The sequence below is a fragment of the Gouania willdenowi genome, chromosome 12, assembly GCF_900634775.1.
Source record: "Gouania willdenowi chromosome 12, fGouWil2.1, whole genome shotgun sequence".
Taxonomy (NCBI): domain Eukaryota; kingdom Metazoa; phylum Chordata; class Actinopteri; order Blenniiformes; family Gobiesocidae; genus Gouania; species Gouania willdenowi.
Window position 1 is genome coordinate 20,108,236 of NC_041055.1, and position 19,998 is coordinate 20,128,233.

General features: G+C 37.9%; 1 protein-coding gene across 2 annotated transcripts; it reads right to left on the reverse strand.

Moving 5' to 3' along the window:
• Positions 1–432: 432 nt before the first annotated feature.
• Positions 433–10,059, reverse strand: rnf208 (ring finger protein 208). 2 transcript variants are annotated; one of them, XM_028463530.1, is made up of 3 exons: positions 9,755–10,059; positions 9,514–9,613; positions 433–2,430 (listed from the first exon to the last, which is right to left on the reverse strand). In XM_028463530.1, exon 3 carries the CDS (start codon positions 1,562–1,564, stop codon positions 794–796), a length of 771 nt encoding a protein of 256 aa, XP_028319331.1. In that variant the 5' UTR covers positions 1,565–2,430; positions 9,514–9,613; positions 9,755–10,059; the 3' UTR covers positions 433–793. The 2 variants fall into 2 exon arrangements, with proteins under 2 accessions (XP_028319331.1, XP_028319330.1); XM_028463529.1 differs by having other exon boundaries at positions 9,514–10,059.
• Between the last annotated feature and the right edge of the window lie 9,939 nt (positions 10,060–19,998).

Below are 19,998 nucleotides of genomic sequence, written 5' to 3' on the forward strand. Positions count from 1 at the left end.
TGCGCATTGCATTGTGGGATGTGGAGTCCTGTAGATGGATGCATAGAAGTGTTTTTACTTCCATCTTTCTCTCATTTGTTGTGTTAGCCCCCAATAACTCTGCCAAAGTGACTTTCCAACACATTTCTGGTGTTTTTTTTCACTGAATAAAAGTTGCGGTAAAAACAATGGGGGATATTTATACGTCCATCAATGACCTCCTTGTCTGGCAAAAATACAACTTAGACATAAACCTTTATATCATAAACATCATTATACATGAGAGCTGCCATATATTTTCTTAGTGCTGTTTCCACATATAACATTTCTTTAGCCAAAAGCTCAGTTTGGTATAGGATGGAAAACATTCTGTTTAAGTTTGTATTAGAGACATGACACACCATAAAATATTAAGACAGCTGTGCAGGAAAATAACAATTACAGGCCTGAGAGTGATTTTTTTTCTTATTTATTTGATCTTTATTCACCTATGTTTGGGGGATAGACATCCCCTGGCATTCCCATGTAAAGACATGTCAATGACAAACACATCCAACCAAACAAGAGAGGGTGAATTATATTCCAGTCCATACATAAAATACATTTATTTACTATTTATTGAACCAATCCACCGCCAGCCGTCAGTCCCACACAGCAACCGTCTGTGCTCTTAAATATATAGTGATAACACCTATAGAGGGATTGATTCACTCTTTGTGTGAGAGAAAGAGGTGTAGCAGAGAGGGTTCCAGCTTATAGACGAAAACATTGGTGTTGGTGTTGGTGGAGTCATGCCTTGTAGCAGCCCTCTTATTTACATGATTCCACAGGAGGACAATGGGTTGGCAATCTGGCAGGTGCAGGCTGACTGGCAGTATTGACGCACAGTCTGGTAGCAGCTGCGGTCGGCCTCTCCGCCCCACTGCACGGGCCCGTTGGGATCAGAGGGCAAGCGGCTCAGGATGCTGGTGTTGATGGCAAGGGCAGCCAATCCGTAGTCGGTGAACAGCACTGTCTCACGTCGGCATGTGGGGCAGGAGATGAACTTGTACTTGGGACAGGATTCATAGAGGATCTGCAGGCACTCCTCACACACCGAGTGCAGGCAGGAGAGGATGCGTGGGCGCTTCCCGGCAAAGTTGTAGGTGTGACCGCAGGTGGGGCAATCCAGAGGCTCGCAGGGCATGATGGGCCCAGAGGAAGAGGATGAGGAGGACGAGGTGGAGGACGAACGCAGCACGTACTGGTTGACGATGACATCTTCCATCTTGTAGTGGAACTGGTGGTAGCAGATTTCGTTGGCACTGGTTTTGCGCTGAGCTAGGAAGCTTTGCTCTCTGCGTGTGATGGGGGCTGGCGAGGACACCTTAGGCCTGGAAGAACCCGTCATGTCCAGTGTCAGGTCGCTGCAGGCCTGATTGACAATAATCTCACCCTCGCCTCCGCCATCCCATGCCACTCTAGGGGGCGGGGCATAGCGTGGCTGGGTGACGGGAACAGGGCACTCCCGGGAGAACTTTTCCGACTGGATGATCTTGACGGTGTCCATGGGGATGGTGACGGGCTGACGCCTGAGGCAGGACATTCGTACAACTATAGAGTCAGAGGATAGAGAGGGAGCTGTGGCTTGAATCAGTGCTGGACGCCCCTGTTTGGTTCTGATCAAGGGGAGAAAGATCAGGCACCTTCAAAAGTCAGCCATTACAGGGAACATGAGGACGGATCATTGCCTCCATGTTTCCTTCAGTATTTCCTCAGGGTAGGATCTATATAGTCAGCCTGAGTCTTTATGAGGTGGACACAGATAAAGGAGCTTAGCCAGAGCACCACAATCAGCACCTCTTATGTTCACTGCTCTTATGCACAGATGATTTAACAGTCCAGCTTATGACCAGTGTTGTCGATCTAAAGGGATCTTTTTCAAATCAATGGCAACTTGCAGCACATAAAGCTGCACAGGATCAGTCGGACGTTAAGCACAAAGATTTGTTGTCACTCAGTGAAAACACCAATAAATAATCTCATATGCACACACAAATGTTGACATATACACTCAGGGTGTTGGTGTGATGGATGTTTGCATTTACAAGGTAGGAGGTTTGTTCACAGAAGATTAAGTTAAGGTCCCAAAGGTAGAGTTCACAGCTGTCAAGGGAAACTCTTCTCTTATCCTCTCAGAAAGATGATTATCTTTCTGTTTTTGGCAAACACAAGTGCTCGGAAAAGAAGGAAGAACCTTCTCAATCCAGTTTGGTCAGATGACCCCTAGTGACCCCTGTTGGTAGGAATGAGGGAGGATGTCCTTCTTGTTGTTGGAGGAGCTCCTCCAGACGTCAAATGCTCCTGAATTCCTCAGAGGTGGGAGTGAAGAATGTTTGGAAGTTCAGACCTCCATCGGAGCAGGAGGGATGACGGTTGGTAGCAGTTCAAGTAGGATTCCGGTCCATCTATCTGTTAAAGAACAGATCAAAGAAGAATTTGTGTCAGAGGTTTTTTTAACTTGACGATGCAAAATATTCAGAGGTAAACAAAAGCTTTTATAAAATTGAATAATACAGAATCAAATTCTATCCTTTAGGGGTCACCACAGCAAGTCATCCCCCGCCCATCTTCTCCTATCTCTTTTAACCAAACAACCATCAACCATCATTTTGTCCTTCCTCCCTACATCCAGAAGACTTCTCTGTGATATTCCTCTTTTTTATTGCTGCGACATAATTTGTCCAATATTACCATCATCTCGCCTCTGCACATGCCCAAAATCAACATCTCTGCCACCAGTTCAGACTTCCCCTATCTTTTACAATATATTGAATATAATGAACTGAGCCTGAGAGGGAGAAAACTAATGCAGTGCCAGTGGTGTCTTCCTTAATTGGTCTTTTTCTGCTTTTGTTGGTCTTATGTATAAATATATATTGAGTACCATCTTTGCAAGGGAATCGTATTGACCAGTACTTCTTACGAAGCAACCAGTCAAATCAAAGGCCAAAGACAGAGTGTGAAAGGGCCCAAAGCTGCAGAAAGGAGAGAGTGGGAAACAGTTATGGGATGCAAGCTCAGGCTTGATCACCCTGTAGCTGACCACTTTTGATGAGGGTGTCTAGTGTTAAAAAGGCCGAAACACCCCCTGATTCAAAGGAACACTACAGATGTTGCGTGCCAAATATTACATCCTTCCCATATGTGACACACAGCTCTCACTTTATTCTCAAATGGTAAACCTCATGCTACTACCATCTTTTGGCACAAAAGGACAATTTAACATCATGACTTGTTTATATGTATATGTGCAGAGAGAATGAGAAGGATTCCTTCCTCCCTGAGGTGTGCCTAATTTCCGAATTACCACCAATCACTATTTAAGAGAATGGTTAATGGGTTACTTTATTGGTTTTGGTTTTTAATTGTTTTGTTTGTTTTTTTTTTCCCTATTTTGTTAGTTTTTCAGTTCAGCTTCCAGATTATTTCTTTAACAAAATGGTGAGAATTCTCTTCAGAGACCCTTAAGACTGGAGCTTAGTAGGTTGAGGGTTTAAACCCACAGCCTACTTTGTTAAAGGCGGTGATGCTCCCCACTTTTCTACTGAGTAGTCAAAATTTGGAATATTATCATTATGAATAAAAGTTTATTACATTTTTGACTCAAGATGCTATACTAAATGTAATTGTGGGCCAAGTTCCTGGTTGATTAAAGAAGTAGCAGCAAAACGATGTGTTGGATCAATAAAGTATTATTGTAAGCATGATCATTCTAGTAGAAATTTGTCTCTTAATCATTATACATTACATTGTAAACATTACCAGAAAGTAGCAGATAAAGGAACAAGACGGATTAATATGTCAAAAATCACATTTTAATAGTAGAAACAAAAGTTGATGATTGACAGTATGTCTTAAAAGACACTTTCTTTTGCTTTGTGCTGTAAACTCATCTTAGATACCTTTTGGTGTTGTACTAGGCACATACAGTAATTAGTGGTACCACCAGTTAAATACTGATTCATTATTTCCTTCAAGAATTCATTAAAGTCACAGGCATTGAACAGGTGATTGAGACACTGTTATTGTCTTCCTTCTTTCTCACTATTGTCATTCTGTGATGTTACAAGTGTGTTGCACAATGGGAACAGGTTACACACTGTGCTTTGTGTTTTGTTTGTATTGTGTGTGGGTTTGGACTCGAGAACTGGTTTACCCTCGATGATCAGTTTTTAAACAATAGCGGTGGGAGGATGACACATCGCTCCTCATTTACTGAATGGCTGTCGTAGGCGATGATTCATTAGAGCGAAAAAAAATGAACAGAGGAGCTGACCTGCATAGAGGAAGAGAGAGATACATTCTATTTATGGTTGCTTCATTATCTGACTATGTGCGTCTCTTGTGTGAATTCCTAATAAGCATAAGATGAAGGCATTACTTGCACGTGACATGCTGAACCATATATGGGAAAACATCCACACAGCTGAATTTCCTTTTCATCCTCTCTCCACCAAGGTGCAGCTCATACGTGTGTGCACTGTGCAAACAGATTAGCCAGCATTACTGGAAATCTCACCAAATGTGTCCATCTGCACTGCAGCTGTGCACCACTGTGCCCTGAATAGCCTTGTTTTTATTTTACCTCCTGTGCACACAATGTGCATGAAATTAACATTTCATGGCATTTCATAAGACTCATCTATCTGTTTGTCTGTCTGTTTGTCTGTCTGTCTGTCTGTCTATTTATGTATTAGATGCCTCTCAGTAGGAATTTTTGCGAAAATGTTTCTAGGAATTAAATTTTTCATAAAAGAGAAAAGATGACATAATTACATAAACTGATAATCTATTACAGTAATGCATCTACAGTATTTACTCCAGTCCCGCACATACAAAGTTGATACATCCAAAATAATTTGGGACGCAACACTGATTTCATCAGTATGTTGTTGTTTTAGCTAATTGATCTCATCTGGATTACTTGGTTGCTTTTACGTTTTTTTGTCTTTTATGAACTCTTATTATTTTTTATTTGAAGAACATTTTAGTAGGGCTGCTCGATGATAGAAAAAATAAAAATCACAATTATTTTAGTCATAATTAAAATCACAATTATTGATTTCAAACAGTTGTTTGTCAACCAAAAAGTTATTTATTTTTTGTACAAAAAAACATAAAAATATTCTTTAAACATAAATAAAATCCTTCAAACACTAAAATCAACTATGTTCCCTTTTGCACAAAACAAAACACTTCTTGCACGTGATGTCTTTGCGCTAGGTCATCATCATCAAACCCAAAGTGTTCCCATATCATAGAATTTAACTTGTCACTTGTTTATCAAGAGTTTTTGTTGCGTTTCTCCTGCCATGTTTCAAGACCACTGGCAACAACTTTCCTCATGTTGGCCTGAAGGCTAGCTTTGGCTTTGAGAGGGGCGGGGCGGAGGGGAGGAGCTTGCATGTGTGTAGATTAAACAACTCAAAGTTAGGAATAATAATAATAATAATTTGTTTTATTTAGTGAATAAAACATATGTAAAAAAAAAAAAAAAAAAAACACAAATCATCTTTATCATAAAGCTCCCCTGATAGCACACATACATCTTGCTGACGTCGGCACGATGAATAAAGTTGCATCGGCAAGACGTGTTATGGACTGCGTTTGCTCATTGGGCACACGTCGCAGAGACATCGCCGATGTTTGGAAGATGGATTAATGATGCTCAGCGCGGCCTCTCTACAGCTTATATTAACCTTTATTTTGCTTGGATCATTCAATTAGTATAAATATCTCCATATCCATAGTCAAGTATTTACTTAAATCTGATAGGAATATGGCAATATCACAATACCACTAAACAGATTATTATGTGTGGACAAACAAAGCTGAAAATGCTCTTACATCACAGGTAACTACAGAGAAACTATTTCATAACTCATAATTATTGCTATAAAAAGAGACAAATGAGGAAGAATGCTCTAGTAGCCTACTAAAGTAATACTTTAAAGTAGGGCTGGGCAAAAAATTGATTTAATCGATTAATCAAATTTGTAGATAAAAACTATTTTTCTTTTGCAAATTCGAGTTTAAAATGTGTATATATATGTAAATGTGTATATATATATATTTTTTAAATATTTTTCTTTTTTCCCACCACAGTTTTTTTTTACTTTTTTGTGTTCGGATGTGAGCCCGCCCCCTCTTTGTTTACATGTGTTTACCCTTCGAGTAGGCTATATGTGTGCCACAGGCATGTTTAATTTTTTATTCGCACTGATGCTAAGTGAAGAGTTTATTGTTTTGTTTTTTTTCATTTTAATGTCATAAAATATGTAGTTATCAGCAATAAAGTTGCAATTTTGACATTATATCTGATGTCTGTAGTCATTTTTAAGTCCATTAAAAAAAGAGAAAATCAAATCGAGAATCAAAAATCAAATCAAGAATCGGAAAAAAAAAAAAAAAAATCGAAGTGAATTGAAAATCGAATTGAAAATCAAATTGAAAATCGAATTGAAAATCGAATGGAAAATCAAATCGAAAATGAAATTTTTCTTTAAAAAAATTGGAATTTTTTTTTAGGCAAAATTGCCCAGCCTTACTTTAAAATAAAGAATTGTGAATACTAGTGTTTATAGGGATCAAACGATGTCCCACAGGTCGAGATAATCAGACCGACTTGATGCCTAATGCTAACAAGAACATTGCAGAAGAAGCAGTAACATTTGGGCAAAGCGTTTGGTGATGCAGCCCTTGTTGAAGGGCCAGCTTTTCCTAATCGACGAAGCCCTCTGCGTGGTTATGTAAGGAGCTCATCCTCCACCCTGCTACTGTATTAACACGGAATGAACTACTGCACATCTCCATGGTCTCCACACAGTGTACGAATGTGTACGTGTGCGTCTTTGTCTGAGTGTGTGCAGCTCTGGATGTTCTTCCTAATGAAATGATGGCAGGCGTTTGACCTCATCATCACAAGCAAACGCAGGAGAATGCAGTGGAGTCTGCCTCGACAGCAAATTCCTGCTCCCATTAAACACGCACACAGCTGCATTCACAAACATGGGGCCATTCTCACCTACAAATGACTTTCCCATCACGTACAGTACAAGGCAACACCCTTTCCATTTCCTGTGGATTCACAAATAAACCAACAACGCACTGACGTATGCAGCACAAACAGTTTTCATACACAGACTCCACCTGTTCAGCAGCAGGGCACCATGTTCTGAATGAGTCATAGAGATATGCACAGCTTCTCTCTATATGTCCAACCATCCACATGTCCCAGTCCCTCTGTCCGTACATCGAACACTACACCAGACCTTTATGTGGTGCCCCTACTCCACATACCATCAGCATGTCAGGTATGCCAACTATGTGGAGATTTCTATCCACATTCGAACCTCGGCTGACAAAAGAAACATCGGCCTATCACTACTCGGACCTGAGTGGAGTTTGTTGCTGTATTTTGATTACATAAGTATGATGACTTTATAATCCTCCAAATATTTACTGTAGGTTTCAGGCTGCAGATTCATTCAGATACATTTGATTAAATAGAGTCAATGCAAACAGATTAATGAGAACGTATTAACCGTATCATTGCCGGTGGTTTCTAATTTCTCTTGTTTGACGTTTTATTGTAAAGCTTGAAGATTCATTTTTTTCCCCTGATAATAATTTCTTGTTTATTTTCTAAAGCATAGTTGGGGTCAATTATAATTGATAATTAATTACAATTATGGCACAATTAGAATTGTAATTGTCATTTTAAAAATCTGTTGCTGTCGTAATTGTAATGAAATTGTAATTGAGTTTAGATAATTTTCTTTGTAACTGTAATTGTCAATAATAATTTAACGCAAAACTGAGGAACCATGTTACAGTTCTATGTACAGTTCTACACCTATGTTAACAATTATACAAATATGTCTCATATCAAGCTTTCCCAAATTTTACCATTCAAAAGAAATTTAATCTAGGGCTAAACTGACACGAAATAGGCTTAGACGCCCACACACCAAAATATTAAAACCTATGTTTTTATTGATTAGGAAGCTTAACAAGGTAACCAATGGATACGAAAAAAAAAATAGATGATAGATATTATATTTTAGTGGATTTTACAGCAGATTTAGGACCCGTCACCATAAGAGATGCTAACAGAAAGCTAAGGTTAACTTGTATTAGGTTATTTCAGGTTCAGTGATTGTGATTTATTGTAATTGAGAATGTAAATGTAATTGAGTTGTAATGGGAAAAAATGCTGGTCAATGTAATCGTCATTGAATTGTAGATGATCATGGGTAATTCAAAATGTAATTGTAACTGAAACATGTAAATGACCCCAACCCTGTTCTGTAGTACGAGAGCATCCATGTCTCTAACAATGCTCTCCACTACATGGTACTTGTGTCAAAGTTACACAAACACGAGATATAGTATTGTTTTTTAATGTTTTAACTCACTGTCATTTTTGGCAAACATCGGCCATTTTGCATCGCAATTCATTACAGCTAAGTGCTCTTTGTTCCGTAGCTCTCCTCAGCAACATGGCAGAACTGCACACGGGCAAAAAAAAAAACCCCACAGGCAAATAATAGGCAGCGCCGCTCTTTCCTGACACACACCTCATGGAAGATTTATAGAGCAAAAATCTAGTCGAGCTTTTCGGCTCTTCAATGCAGATGGTGGCTCGATACAGGCAGCGGATTGGAAGACTGGAATGGAAGAACGAAGGCAACACAGGAAGACGGTGGACGGCATTATCAGCTGCTGCGTAAGGAAACAGTGAGTACCTGAGGAAGAGACACGAGCTGGCACCAAAATATTTGGACTGTGTTGAGATGGAGCGGCTTTAGGGTCGCTGCGTTGCCATGTGAGGGGTGGGGGGTGGGGGGATGAGGGGTGGTGGTGGTGGTTGTGGGGGGGGGGGGGGGATGTTATGCAATAGCAGAATGTTATAGTGAGTGCTCGCACTGCAGTGCCAATGTATGGGCGACATGGAGATGCTGACAACAACAGAACAGGCCGTTCCTTTCCTGTCCTTATGATGCTGCGTCGCCTACCCAATGCAATTACCCCCCCACCACCAGCTGCACTCCCACCTGCCTGTCTGCACAAAACCCTCAAGGTAACACAAACACCTGAACCAGTGTTCCCACTATCGTCATCCGCATCCTATAGTCTGGATAAAGCTGGTGTGTGTGTGTGTGTGTGTGTGGGAGCTTGTGTGTGTCATTACTCACGCAGCCGTGTGTGTGTGTGTGTGTGTGTGTGTGTGTGTGTGTGTGTGTGTGTGTGTGTGTGTGTGTGTGTGTGTGTGTGTGTAAAATGGATGTCATGATGCAACAACCATGCAAATCCCAGCTTAAGCACAAGTAAGCAAAAAAAAAAAAATGGCACTTCAGCTTCTGTCATCGTGGCTCAAATCTGGAACAAACCAACATCATCTGCTCATCGATGGAGAACATAGAGTATAAATGGTACAACCCCCAGAATCTGGAACACCTCAGCGTCTTCAGATTCATATCTCACCCTCACCTGGTCTATGCACGCACGGCTTCAGTTCCAGTCTTTGCTGCCAGTGTTGTTCTGTTCTGTGATGATAAAAGCAGTGTTTCATCCAATGGCTTGTTTCATTCTAGAAAGATGACGCACGGCAGAAGGAGGGAAAAGATGGAGGAGATGTAAGATGGAGGAAGCTGTTGCGAGATGGATACATCATCATCATCATCATCATCACGGTTCCCTGCTCTTCTCTTCAGGTCTCTTCTGTCCTCACCTCTTCTTTCCATTCCCTCTTCCCACTCTCTCCATTCCCTCTGGAATCCTTCGTCCTGCTGGTCCTTTCGGTTCGACCTCTCGCCTCCTTCGCTGCCTTCTCTCCTCCTGATGTTATCGTTCTTCTTGGGCTCGGATGCCGTTCATTGCTGCTCTTTCTCCTCCTCAGCCTAGCTGTTCCAGTCAGAGCTCCTCACAGTCACACATGCGCAGTACTCACACACACCCTCACACTCTCACACACACACACGCACACACACTCTCTCTCTTGTTCTGTGTGTCAGTGCTTGTGGTTCTCGCCTTATGGATGTCCACACCCTCCTCTCTCTCTCTCTCTCTCTCTCTCTCTCTCTCTCTCTCTCACTCGCTCTCTCCCTGCAGCACACACACTGCAGTGCCTTTGCAGACAGCATCATGTTTGCTCATTGCCAGAGAAAATATTACTGCCAGTAGCCATCCAGTCTTTACTCTATCCTCTCTCTCTCTCACACACACACACACACACACACATACACCATGACTAGCCACACAGCCCCCTAAAAGACTTAATCATCCTTCATACACACACATTGCACAGGCTCTCATGTGAGTACACATCCTGGCACACAGGAAGCACAGGAAGTCAGAGAATCTAATGAATCTAATGTACACAACACAGCACATCTACAAGACGTCTAGTCACAGTGGCGTATGGCTGTAATCGTCACGGCAGAAGAAAGAGTTTTACCACTAAATTCATCCCTTTTTTAATCTTAACACGTGTGTTATTCATGTTTGTTGACAGGGGTCAAGTTTCTATGAAATGTAGAAATAAAGAAATGAGACATTTAAGGCCACCAGGGGTGGACTGGGACAAAAATCCAGCCCTGTTGTGTCCAGAACAGTCCACTAGATTATCAGAGGACACCATGTAGAAGCCGTTTAAAGCTGCAGTATGTAGAATCCTCTCTCCGCTTCGTTTTGAAACCAAAACCAAAACTTATCCTCCCTTACCGGTGTCTTTTGGGAACCCTCTTAGAGACTTTTTGCTCAATAGAGACTAGTGACAAATCTACAGACTTTATCTTCTGTCTTTGGAGATTTTCCTTGTGTTTTAGAGACATGAATGTACGTATCACTCTGTAGTTATTGTCTCGAACAGTGGCTGCTGTCGTCAGGTCGTCCCCCGCCACACACACACACACACACTGCCTCCGGGCAGAGTGAAAACCATCACTCCGCATCCAGACTGTAAAATTAATTCACCTTGAATAAGCTTCTCTTAGGTTTACACATCATTTATCCCGACACTATTGTTTGTAGAAAGACTGCTGATTGGCTGACATTTAGCGTCACGCTCTTGGATTTATAAACTTAATTTACAGAGCCAGGAGAAGGAGAAGAGATTAACTGTCCAGTCAGAACACTTTGGATTACGATATGCTCAAAAATGATTATGGATTTTTGACCAAATGATACAGAAGAAATCTTACATACTGCAGCATTAAGTCAGTGATGCTCAACATGTCTTTATTTAAATATTATTCTCCCAGAAAACTTCTTTGTCCCACTTTCAAAAAAGTCACTTTTTTCAGACTTCGGCTACCTTTTGCCAATAATTTATCCATTTTTTGTCCTTTCTTTAATTTTTTGGCCACTTTTCATCCAAATAAGCTATAAATACAATTTATTTCCTTTTCCCCTTTATTTCGTCCTTTTTGTTCCACATCTTTTGGACTTTTTCACTATTGTTCACCACATTTTGCCCTTTTTTCACTATTGTTTGCCACATTTTGTCCATTTAAGATACCCTTTGTCATTACGTACCACTTGGTTCCTCTTTACTTGACCATTTTTGACCAGTCTTTACTGCTTTTGGCCCATTTGAGTCACTTTACACTCTTTTCTCGCCATGTTTTTGCCACTTTTGGACCATTTTTGGCCACCTGTTTCCATGTCTGTCTCCACTCATTTGTCAGAAAAAAAACAAAAAAACAAAAAAAGACATAGCGGACCGGACTGGCCCACTTTGTGTCAACGGCCCACCGGGACGATGCCGGGTATGCCAGATGGCCAGTCCACCCCTGTCTGACACACAAATACCACAATGCTGCAGAATCTAGAATGACTTCAATACTAACCAAAAAGTAATCCCCTGATCAAAGGGACAAAAACGTGATGTGAATATTTAATCAACATAAAAGGGATAAACTCACATAATGGAATATTAAAGATGATGTGATGAGGGCAATGGAGAGAAGAAGGGCAACCATACAAAAGGGCTTTAGCAGTATGTGCTATTATTTAATCTAATCTAGTAGAATACACTGTCACTGCTGTGTTTGTCAAACACGTGGGATGTTTTCTGTTCATCTATTTTTCTTTGTCATGTTCAAAATGAAATTAAAAAAACTCAAAATAGTTAGTATGGGTGATGAGAACTGCCACATAGCATAAGAATCTAATGGTGTCTTGGTGAAAAGGTCAAAGCAGTCGCCTTTGATGTAATTTCCTTTCACTTGATGTGAAACAGGATACGAATGAGACATGATGAAAATAGAAAGTTACGATATAACCGCCACAGTTTAAAGTTCAGTTTTCCACATAGCATTACTTCTGCTTTGGCTGGCAAATATTACCCTTATTGCAAATCATAGCTATTCAAACATGAAAAAACTCTATTTTCATAGTTTTCTTGAATTTATTTTTGAAAAAAGTCCTTGCTAAATTCACTCAAATTATGTTCTATTTTATAATATCTCGTGAGATGTCTCACTATGGGATGCACTCGTATCTGCAGCCCTTTTGCATTTTTTCATCAATCTGCCAATCCTGATTGGCTGGTGAAATGTGTCCGTCCGCCAGGGATACTCCCACCTCCTATAAGAGGAGGAAGCAGACGGCACACTTCATTCTAAACTCCTCTGTTTTTTTTTTTTTTTTTTTTTTTTTTATTTCTTTTAATTGAATTAATTTGTGTTATTCTATTTTAAAAATAATATTACATTTTGACAAACCTTTTATTTCATACAGATGCCTTTGTGGAAAATTGTTCCAATTGTGCAAAATGTGGTCTCTTCCTTTTTAAGTTAATACATGAGATGTTTACTGTATGGGAACTTTGGAAAGATGTATTACCAAAAATTAATAGTACTTTTTACTTGTACTTTCATTCATTTATGTAGGATTTACTTGTACTTGTGAACAATTTCAGTCAAGTAACAGTACTTCTACTTGAGTAGGATATATCAGTACTATTTATGATTCTGTCTTAGACAAGCACAACTGATCGAGATAATTCATTTATTTATTTGTGCTTTACTTTTATGTTAGTGGCGGATATTCTGGTCCATACTCCTTACCACCAGTAGGTGGCAGACCATCACCATTTTGTTGTTTGCCAACCACCAATTGAACCAAAGAAGAAGAAGAAGGTGGTTACCATTTCAACTCAAAGATAAATACAAGTCAACAAGTGTCTGTTCAAAGGTGAGTTTATAAAGATAGAGGAATTATTTTCTCTTAGTTTGTTTGACCTTGACTTTGTGAGTGTTTACTCCATGGCCACGAGCTGAAACTAAAACTAAATAAGCATTTGTTACATATCAACATATATTTATAATGTTCACTCACTGTTTTAAAAGGAAGTTATATTTTTTGTTTCTTGTTGGTCAAAGTTGAGATATTTTTCATTCCCTTTTTTGACACGTGTTGGCTAAATTTCTATCCTCATGCTAAGATAAATTAGCTACTTAACTTCATTTAAAAGTTTAGCTAAATGATGCTAAATAGCTAATTTATCTTGTTAGTTTCTTTTTTTTAATTTATTTGTGTAATTGTTTTAACAACTGTAAAGTGTCTTTGAGTTTATGAAAAGTCAGGAAAAAGCTGAATTTTCAACTCGTGTGCAGCATTAGCTTTAGCAGCTAACTCGGTATTTCTGCCTTGGAAACCGATTCCACGTTTGTGCAAAAAATCTTTCAAGGAATCAATGTTGTAATGGTAAAAATAATCTTAATTTCTGTCAGACTCGTTGTCAGCCAAGGCAAGTTTATCCTTCTTGACCTTTGAACTTGCACACGGGAATTGAACGAGAGCAAGATTTCCTAGTGTGTGAGAAGCCGCATTAGTGCACATGCTCCAAAGTGCAAGAGGTTAAAGGTCAATGCCCACAATTAGGATTATGGATCTTTATCCTCATTTTTAAAGGAAAGAGGAAGTTTATTTTACTACTGTATTCTGTGTGAATTTAAAGAATATATCAAGACTTTATCCCTTATTAATGCAAAAAAAAAAAAAAAAAAAAAAAACATTAAAACTGACAATATACAACAATATTTTTGAAGTGGCATGAAAACTGATTTGCCCCTTTTATTTATTTATTTTTTTTTTTTTTTTCAGTTCTGTATGTATGATTCTTGCTGGCTTGTCCCCTCTCTGTATGTTTATATAGTGTAAACACTTCTGAACTGTTGTAAATTTGTATTAAAAAAAAAAAAAAAAAAAACACAAAAACAACAACCCCAAAACAGCTTCCCAGGTGCCCCTTCAGTGGTGGAAATGGGTTAAAAATACGGAGACCTCATTTCACAGCAAAAATGACAATGTATAGGTGGAAAGTTATTGTAATTATTTTTTTTGTCAGGTGGAATGTGTATATATATATATATATATATATATATATATATATATATACAAAACCTGGAAATACCGTAGTTGGGGTGTCCTGGTCCTACTTTTTCCAGCTTTGACACTGATATTGCCGCTTTGAGTATTGGCTGATACCGATATCGATCAGATATGATATCAGCATAAATCATACATACTTTTATTACTTGTTAGATGTTAGAAAAAGTTTGATCAACTTTTTTTATTCAGCGAACAATAGTCAACATCAGTAGGTATTAGAAGTACTGAGCAATTTATTATTAGCCAATGGGTTACCGGAACGTGAATTTTAACCTTAAACACAATAATATTTTCATATTCTACAATTTAAATAAAACAATAATAAAAAAGTAGAAGACCCTGAAAAATAACCTAAATAAATATATATATATTCTTTTTTTAAAAAGTACAATATCGGAGATTTTAGATGCTAGCCGAGATTATCCAATTCTCGTTTTTTGCCGATATTCAACTGTTATCAGTATCGGGGCGGCATTAACGCCAAAAAATGTTTTGGTAATATTTATTTATGGGCACTAATTTGACTTGTTTGACTAATAATATAAGTTTGACACACAGGAGAATAATAATAAACATAGTATTCTCTCATAGTTTAAAACAAATAACAGTTCGACCTCACTGTTAGCATTTGATGCTACATCTACAGTTCTAGTTGTCTTTTACATTACATTACATTTTACATTAGTCTTGAAAACTGTGCTAATGAAAGGAATATCAGACAAAAAAAATGTGCTGCTGTTGCATTTAATTTAGTTTTCTTTGATTCACATTGCTTCAAGGAAAAAGAAAATAGATTGTTGCTTTATTTAAGAAAATGCTTTAACAAATAGTTCCAAGGTTGAATTCTGAAAAAGGTGATAATGTTTATGTAGTGACACACATGTACCAGAAGGAGGCTCTAGTGTTGTAGACAAATGGTATTAGGTACAGGTATTGATTATTTTATAGTACATTGCACCTTTTGAAATCAGTACAAGCCTGTTTGTTTGTTTGATTGTTTGTTTGTTTGATTGTTTGTTTGTTTGTTTGTTTGTTGTTTTCCCTAATGTTTAAAATCAGTAACATTATCAGTGAAGTCACATTTATTACCTGAAATTTTTTGTGAGTGTAGGGTTAAAATATAGAATCGTCCTATATTGTCCTTTATTGAACTAATATAGAAGGCATTGTGTGCTATGTTTCTGTTAAAATTATAAATAGACTAAAAAAATTACGTGTTTTAGCTGGAAAAATGTTACGCTAACTTATTTCCAGCCTTTTCCTGCTCTGTGACCAAAGAGTAAATCCACTTTTCTAACTATATATTCAATATTTCCCTCACTTTCCTCACATTTCAGACAGAAATTAATGTAAAACATGATATATGTTATTGTCAACAATATGTTTATATGTAAAAAGACATAAAAAATGAAATGAAAATAAAGTCAAATGTGAAATTTAAATGTTTATTTGCAATGTTACATTTCAATCTAAATGCTAAATTTAAATGTTAAATGATAAGGCTACATTGCTAAACCCCTGTAAACATTGGGATTGGCACACGTGGAAAAACCGCACGTTCCACTACAAAGGGAAGTCGTCATGGCAGCTGTGTTAAACTCTGAAAATGATAGGAACGTCACCAACCATCGTTTTCTCATTCTGTTCATTATTATTATTTACAATCTGCATCGTGTGATAAAACAATAAAGCAGTGAACACATGGAAATATGAGTCAACCTCGTAAAAAAAAGGACTTGTATCACTCCTGCAGGAAATCAACCGCAGAGCAACTAAGAAAATATCAATAAATGTGCAGGTACCCCATCTGTATATGTGTACAGTATATATATATATATATATGTGTGTATATTATGGAATGGATTTTGTTGGTATTTTTTCTTTGAAAATTTAATAAGGAGCATCTATTTCTGAGAGTTGGCAACCCTTGTTGTTAGACTTAATATTGAAATTTAGAGAGTGAACAACATAACAACATTTTTGGGAGGTGAATAGTTGTCATTTGAGTGATTTTTCACAATACATAGTTGCCTTTCAATGCTTTAAACCATAAATATGCAATAGACAAGCTTCTAAGTTGAACTTTGGTTTTCTTTGCTCCGTATTGCAAATCAATAACATTACTGCCAGTCATTTATAGCTGGTATGAATAAAAGCAATAAAACTAATCTGTCTTAGCAGATAACCAAGCTAACACAGATAAATGGGCGTTGATCTACAGTGCACGTCTTTCATGCACATCAAGTCACTTCTAAGAAGTAAAGATAAAAGATCGGCATTTCCGGTTGATTATTATGTAATACTTTAGATTGTGCTTCATCCTTATCCATCGATACAAGACCATTTTAATTTGATTAGATTGTTTTTCCATTTATTTCAAACAAAAACTAAAAACAAGGGGAAAAAATTACAAATATTAGCTTTAAAAAACATTTATCACCCTATAATTCATTACAACATTACTGTTACTTCCTATCAGTGACGTGCCGTCAGGGTAGGCAGGGTAGGCAGTGCCTACCCAAGGGTGAATTGATATTTTGATTATTTAATTATAATTAAGTTTTTTTAATTATAAATTTTTTATTTTTCCATTTCCAATAGCCTACAGTACCTATAAGTTTGAAAGTGCCTGCATTTTGTGCGTTTCTTAGCCCAAATTACTAAACAGCGCTATTTCCTGGAACAGCTGCACAGTCTTTTTTTTTTTTTTCGCTCCGCTGTAAGGCAGAGGGAGGCCACGCCCCCTCCCAAGGCACGTCGCTCTTCTGCCTCTGTTCCCATTGCGTGATTTTACGTGTTTGCGCATGCGCAGTCAGGTCCCCAATATTACATCCATTTACGCGTAAAGGCAGCGTAGAGAGCTGCCTTTGCACGTAACTGCGCTATGCTAAATGCTATACGTAAGTTCACAGCACATTAGTGAATAGATGACACGTGACTGCTGCTGCTACGTTCTTTAACTAGTGGGCGGGTGACAGCGATAGAGATGATAGAGAAACTTTGTTTTGAGGAAAAACGACAGCTTTTAAAAGATGGAGACCAACACCTGAGTTACCAGAGCTTCAGCTAAGGTAAGGTCAGAACACGTTTCATACTTTTCACAGTGAATGGTACAAAAGGAAGGATTGACTTTGTGGATGCTCCTCACTGAGGCTGTTCAGTTGTCATTTTCTCTGTGTTTCTGTGTTTCCAACACAAACAACAGATGTTCTGTCGTGTCATGAGATATATCTTGTTGGAGAGTATGGAGGCTATATTAAATAATTGTTTATGTTTCTTTAATGGTGTTTATGATGTTGATTTTGTTAGATGGCGAAACACTTGTTCATGTGGATATTATTGGGTTTTTCTTTCTTATTATGAATTTTATATTTTGATAAGCTCATTGAGATGACTTTGTTGGAAATTGCTTTCTTCAAATAAAATTGATTTGAATTGAATTAACACTTGACAGCAGAAACATGAAATTGTCATTGGTGGTCTCGATTTGCAACGTGCCTACCCAGCCCTAGTGGTCACGGCACGTCACTGCTTCCTATACATGATGATGGATTTCATATACAGAATGCATTGATTTATAATCAGTGAACTGCACCAAAAGAATAGTATAATGTATAATTAGATTTGATTATTAACCAATAATACTTCTGGAGGTACTGTATATATTACAGGTATAGTTTAATCAAATGTATTTTTAATCAAACCATTACTTTACAATAACGTAATCCTATACCGATACAGCTTTAACTTCAAGTCGAGCGTTTTCATGAATAATAAACAGGCAGAGGAGCAGCTTTCCCACCTCTGACGTCCCTTTATTCCAGTTTCAGAGGAAAGAACAGAGGCGTGTTGTCTGAGCGAACAAGTGAGTTGGCACAATGTGAATCTGCAAAAAAACCCCACTCTAATCAGTCACACATTGTGCCTCTTGTCAAAGTTCTGCACAAAGACGCCGCCTATGAAAAGTCCCACAATGGCCAAATCTCAGCTTGGTTCTATTTCAAATGCTGCAAAGCAACAACAGACACAGTCCCATTATGAAGCTGCTGTGGCTTTGTTGTGGAAAAGAGGTTGTAGACACAACATAGTTACATTATAGTTGACCGGTGAACTGTATTGTGATCTGGAAAAATTATAATTAATAAATTGCCTCTGCAAACATACATAATACACAGTGACTCTAATTGTGTGTCTTTGTAGTGGCCTGACAACCTTTCATTGTGTTCCATACCATTTCTAATTACTATTAAACCAATATGAACCGGTTATTAATATTTTAGTGTGAAAATATGCACTAGGCTTTTTATTTTTTGACATCACATACTGTATCCAGTTTCACATTTACTTAAGCAGATAAATTAAATCAACTGCATGAAAGAATTCAGACTACAGTTTTCTTTGATGTTTTGATCTATGGACAAGTGTTGGGGTCAATTATAATTTTAATTGCGTAATTTTCATAATTAATTACAATTATTGCGTAATTCTATATATATATATATATATATATATATATATATATATATATATAAATTGGGGATGTAACGATTCACTCAACTCCGATACGATTCGATTCACGATACTGGGTTCACGATACGATTCTCTCACGATTTATTTTACAAAATGAGACTGTAGACAAATGATGACTGAAAAATATTCCTTTATTTTTTTGGGGAAAAAAAAAAACTAGAAAATACTGTACTGTTTTCCTTTTATTTTTCATTGTCAAAAGAATCCCTTGATAAACTATTCAAAACAATGCAATTTAACTAAAAATAAATCTTGAATGAAATAAATAAAGGAATAATACAAATGAAGAAGTAGCCTATTCATTTAAATTCTAGTTCTATAGTAAACAATGCAAAACTGCATAATAGTTCTTTTTCTTTATAAAAGTGCAACTGAAAATGTTTTTTGTGCCTTAACAATTGGACTTAAAAAAAAAAAAATCAGTCATTGCACTGTATTTAGGTCAGATATTTGTTTGGACCAGCAGAGGGCGCTGGTAACCCAGTGGTCGGTGGGCATGCAGCTAATCTAGCAGTGAAGAAGAGATGCTGTGCGCTAGCAGACAGAGACATCACACATTACCCCGATACTTTCCTCCCTGCACTGGCTCCCTGTCAAGTTCCGGATTGAATATAAAATACTGGTTCTAACATTCCGGGCTTTACATGGCCAGGCTCCTCTATACATTTCAGACATGTTGTGTCCCTACACTTCAGGACGCAGCCTTCGATCCGCAGGTCAGGGTCTACTAAGGTTCCCAAAAACCAAATTTAAAACCAGAGGAGACCTGGCGTTCCAGGCTGCAGCCCCCAGACTCTGGAATGGTCTGCCCCAGTCTCTCCGGGAGATGAACTGCGTGGACACTTTTAAAAAACATTTGAAGACTTCGCTTTTCAAAAATGCTTTTAGTTAACAAGATTTTATTTTCAATTTTTACTGCCCTTTTATGATGCTACACATGTGATGTAAATGTATGTTTATTGTTTCTGTGTACAGCACTTTGTGATTTTATCTGCGAAAAGCGCTTTATAAATAAATACTTACTTACTTACTTACTTAATAGAAAAA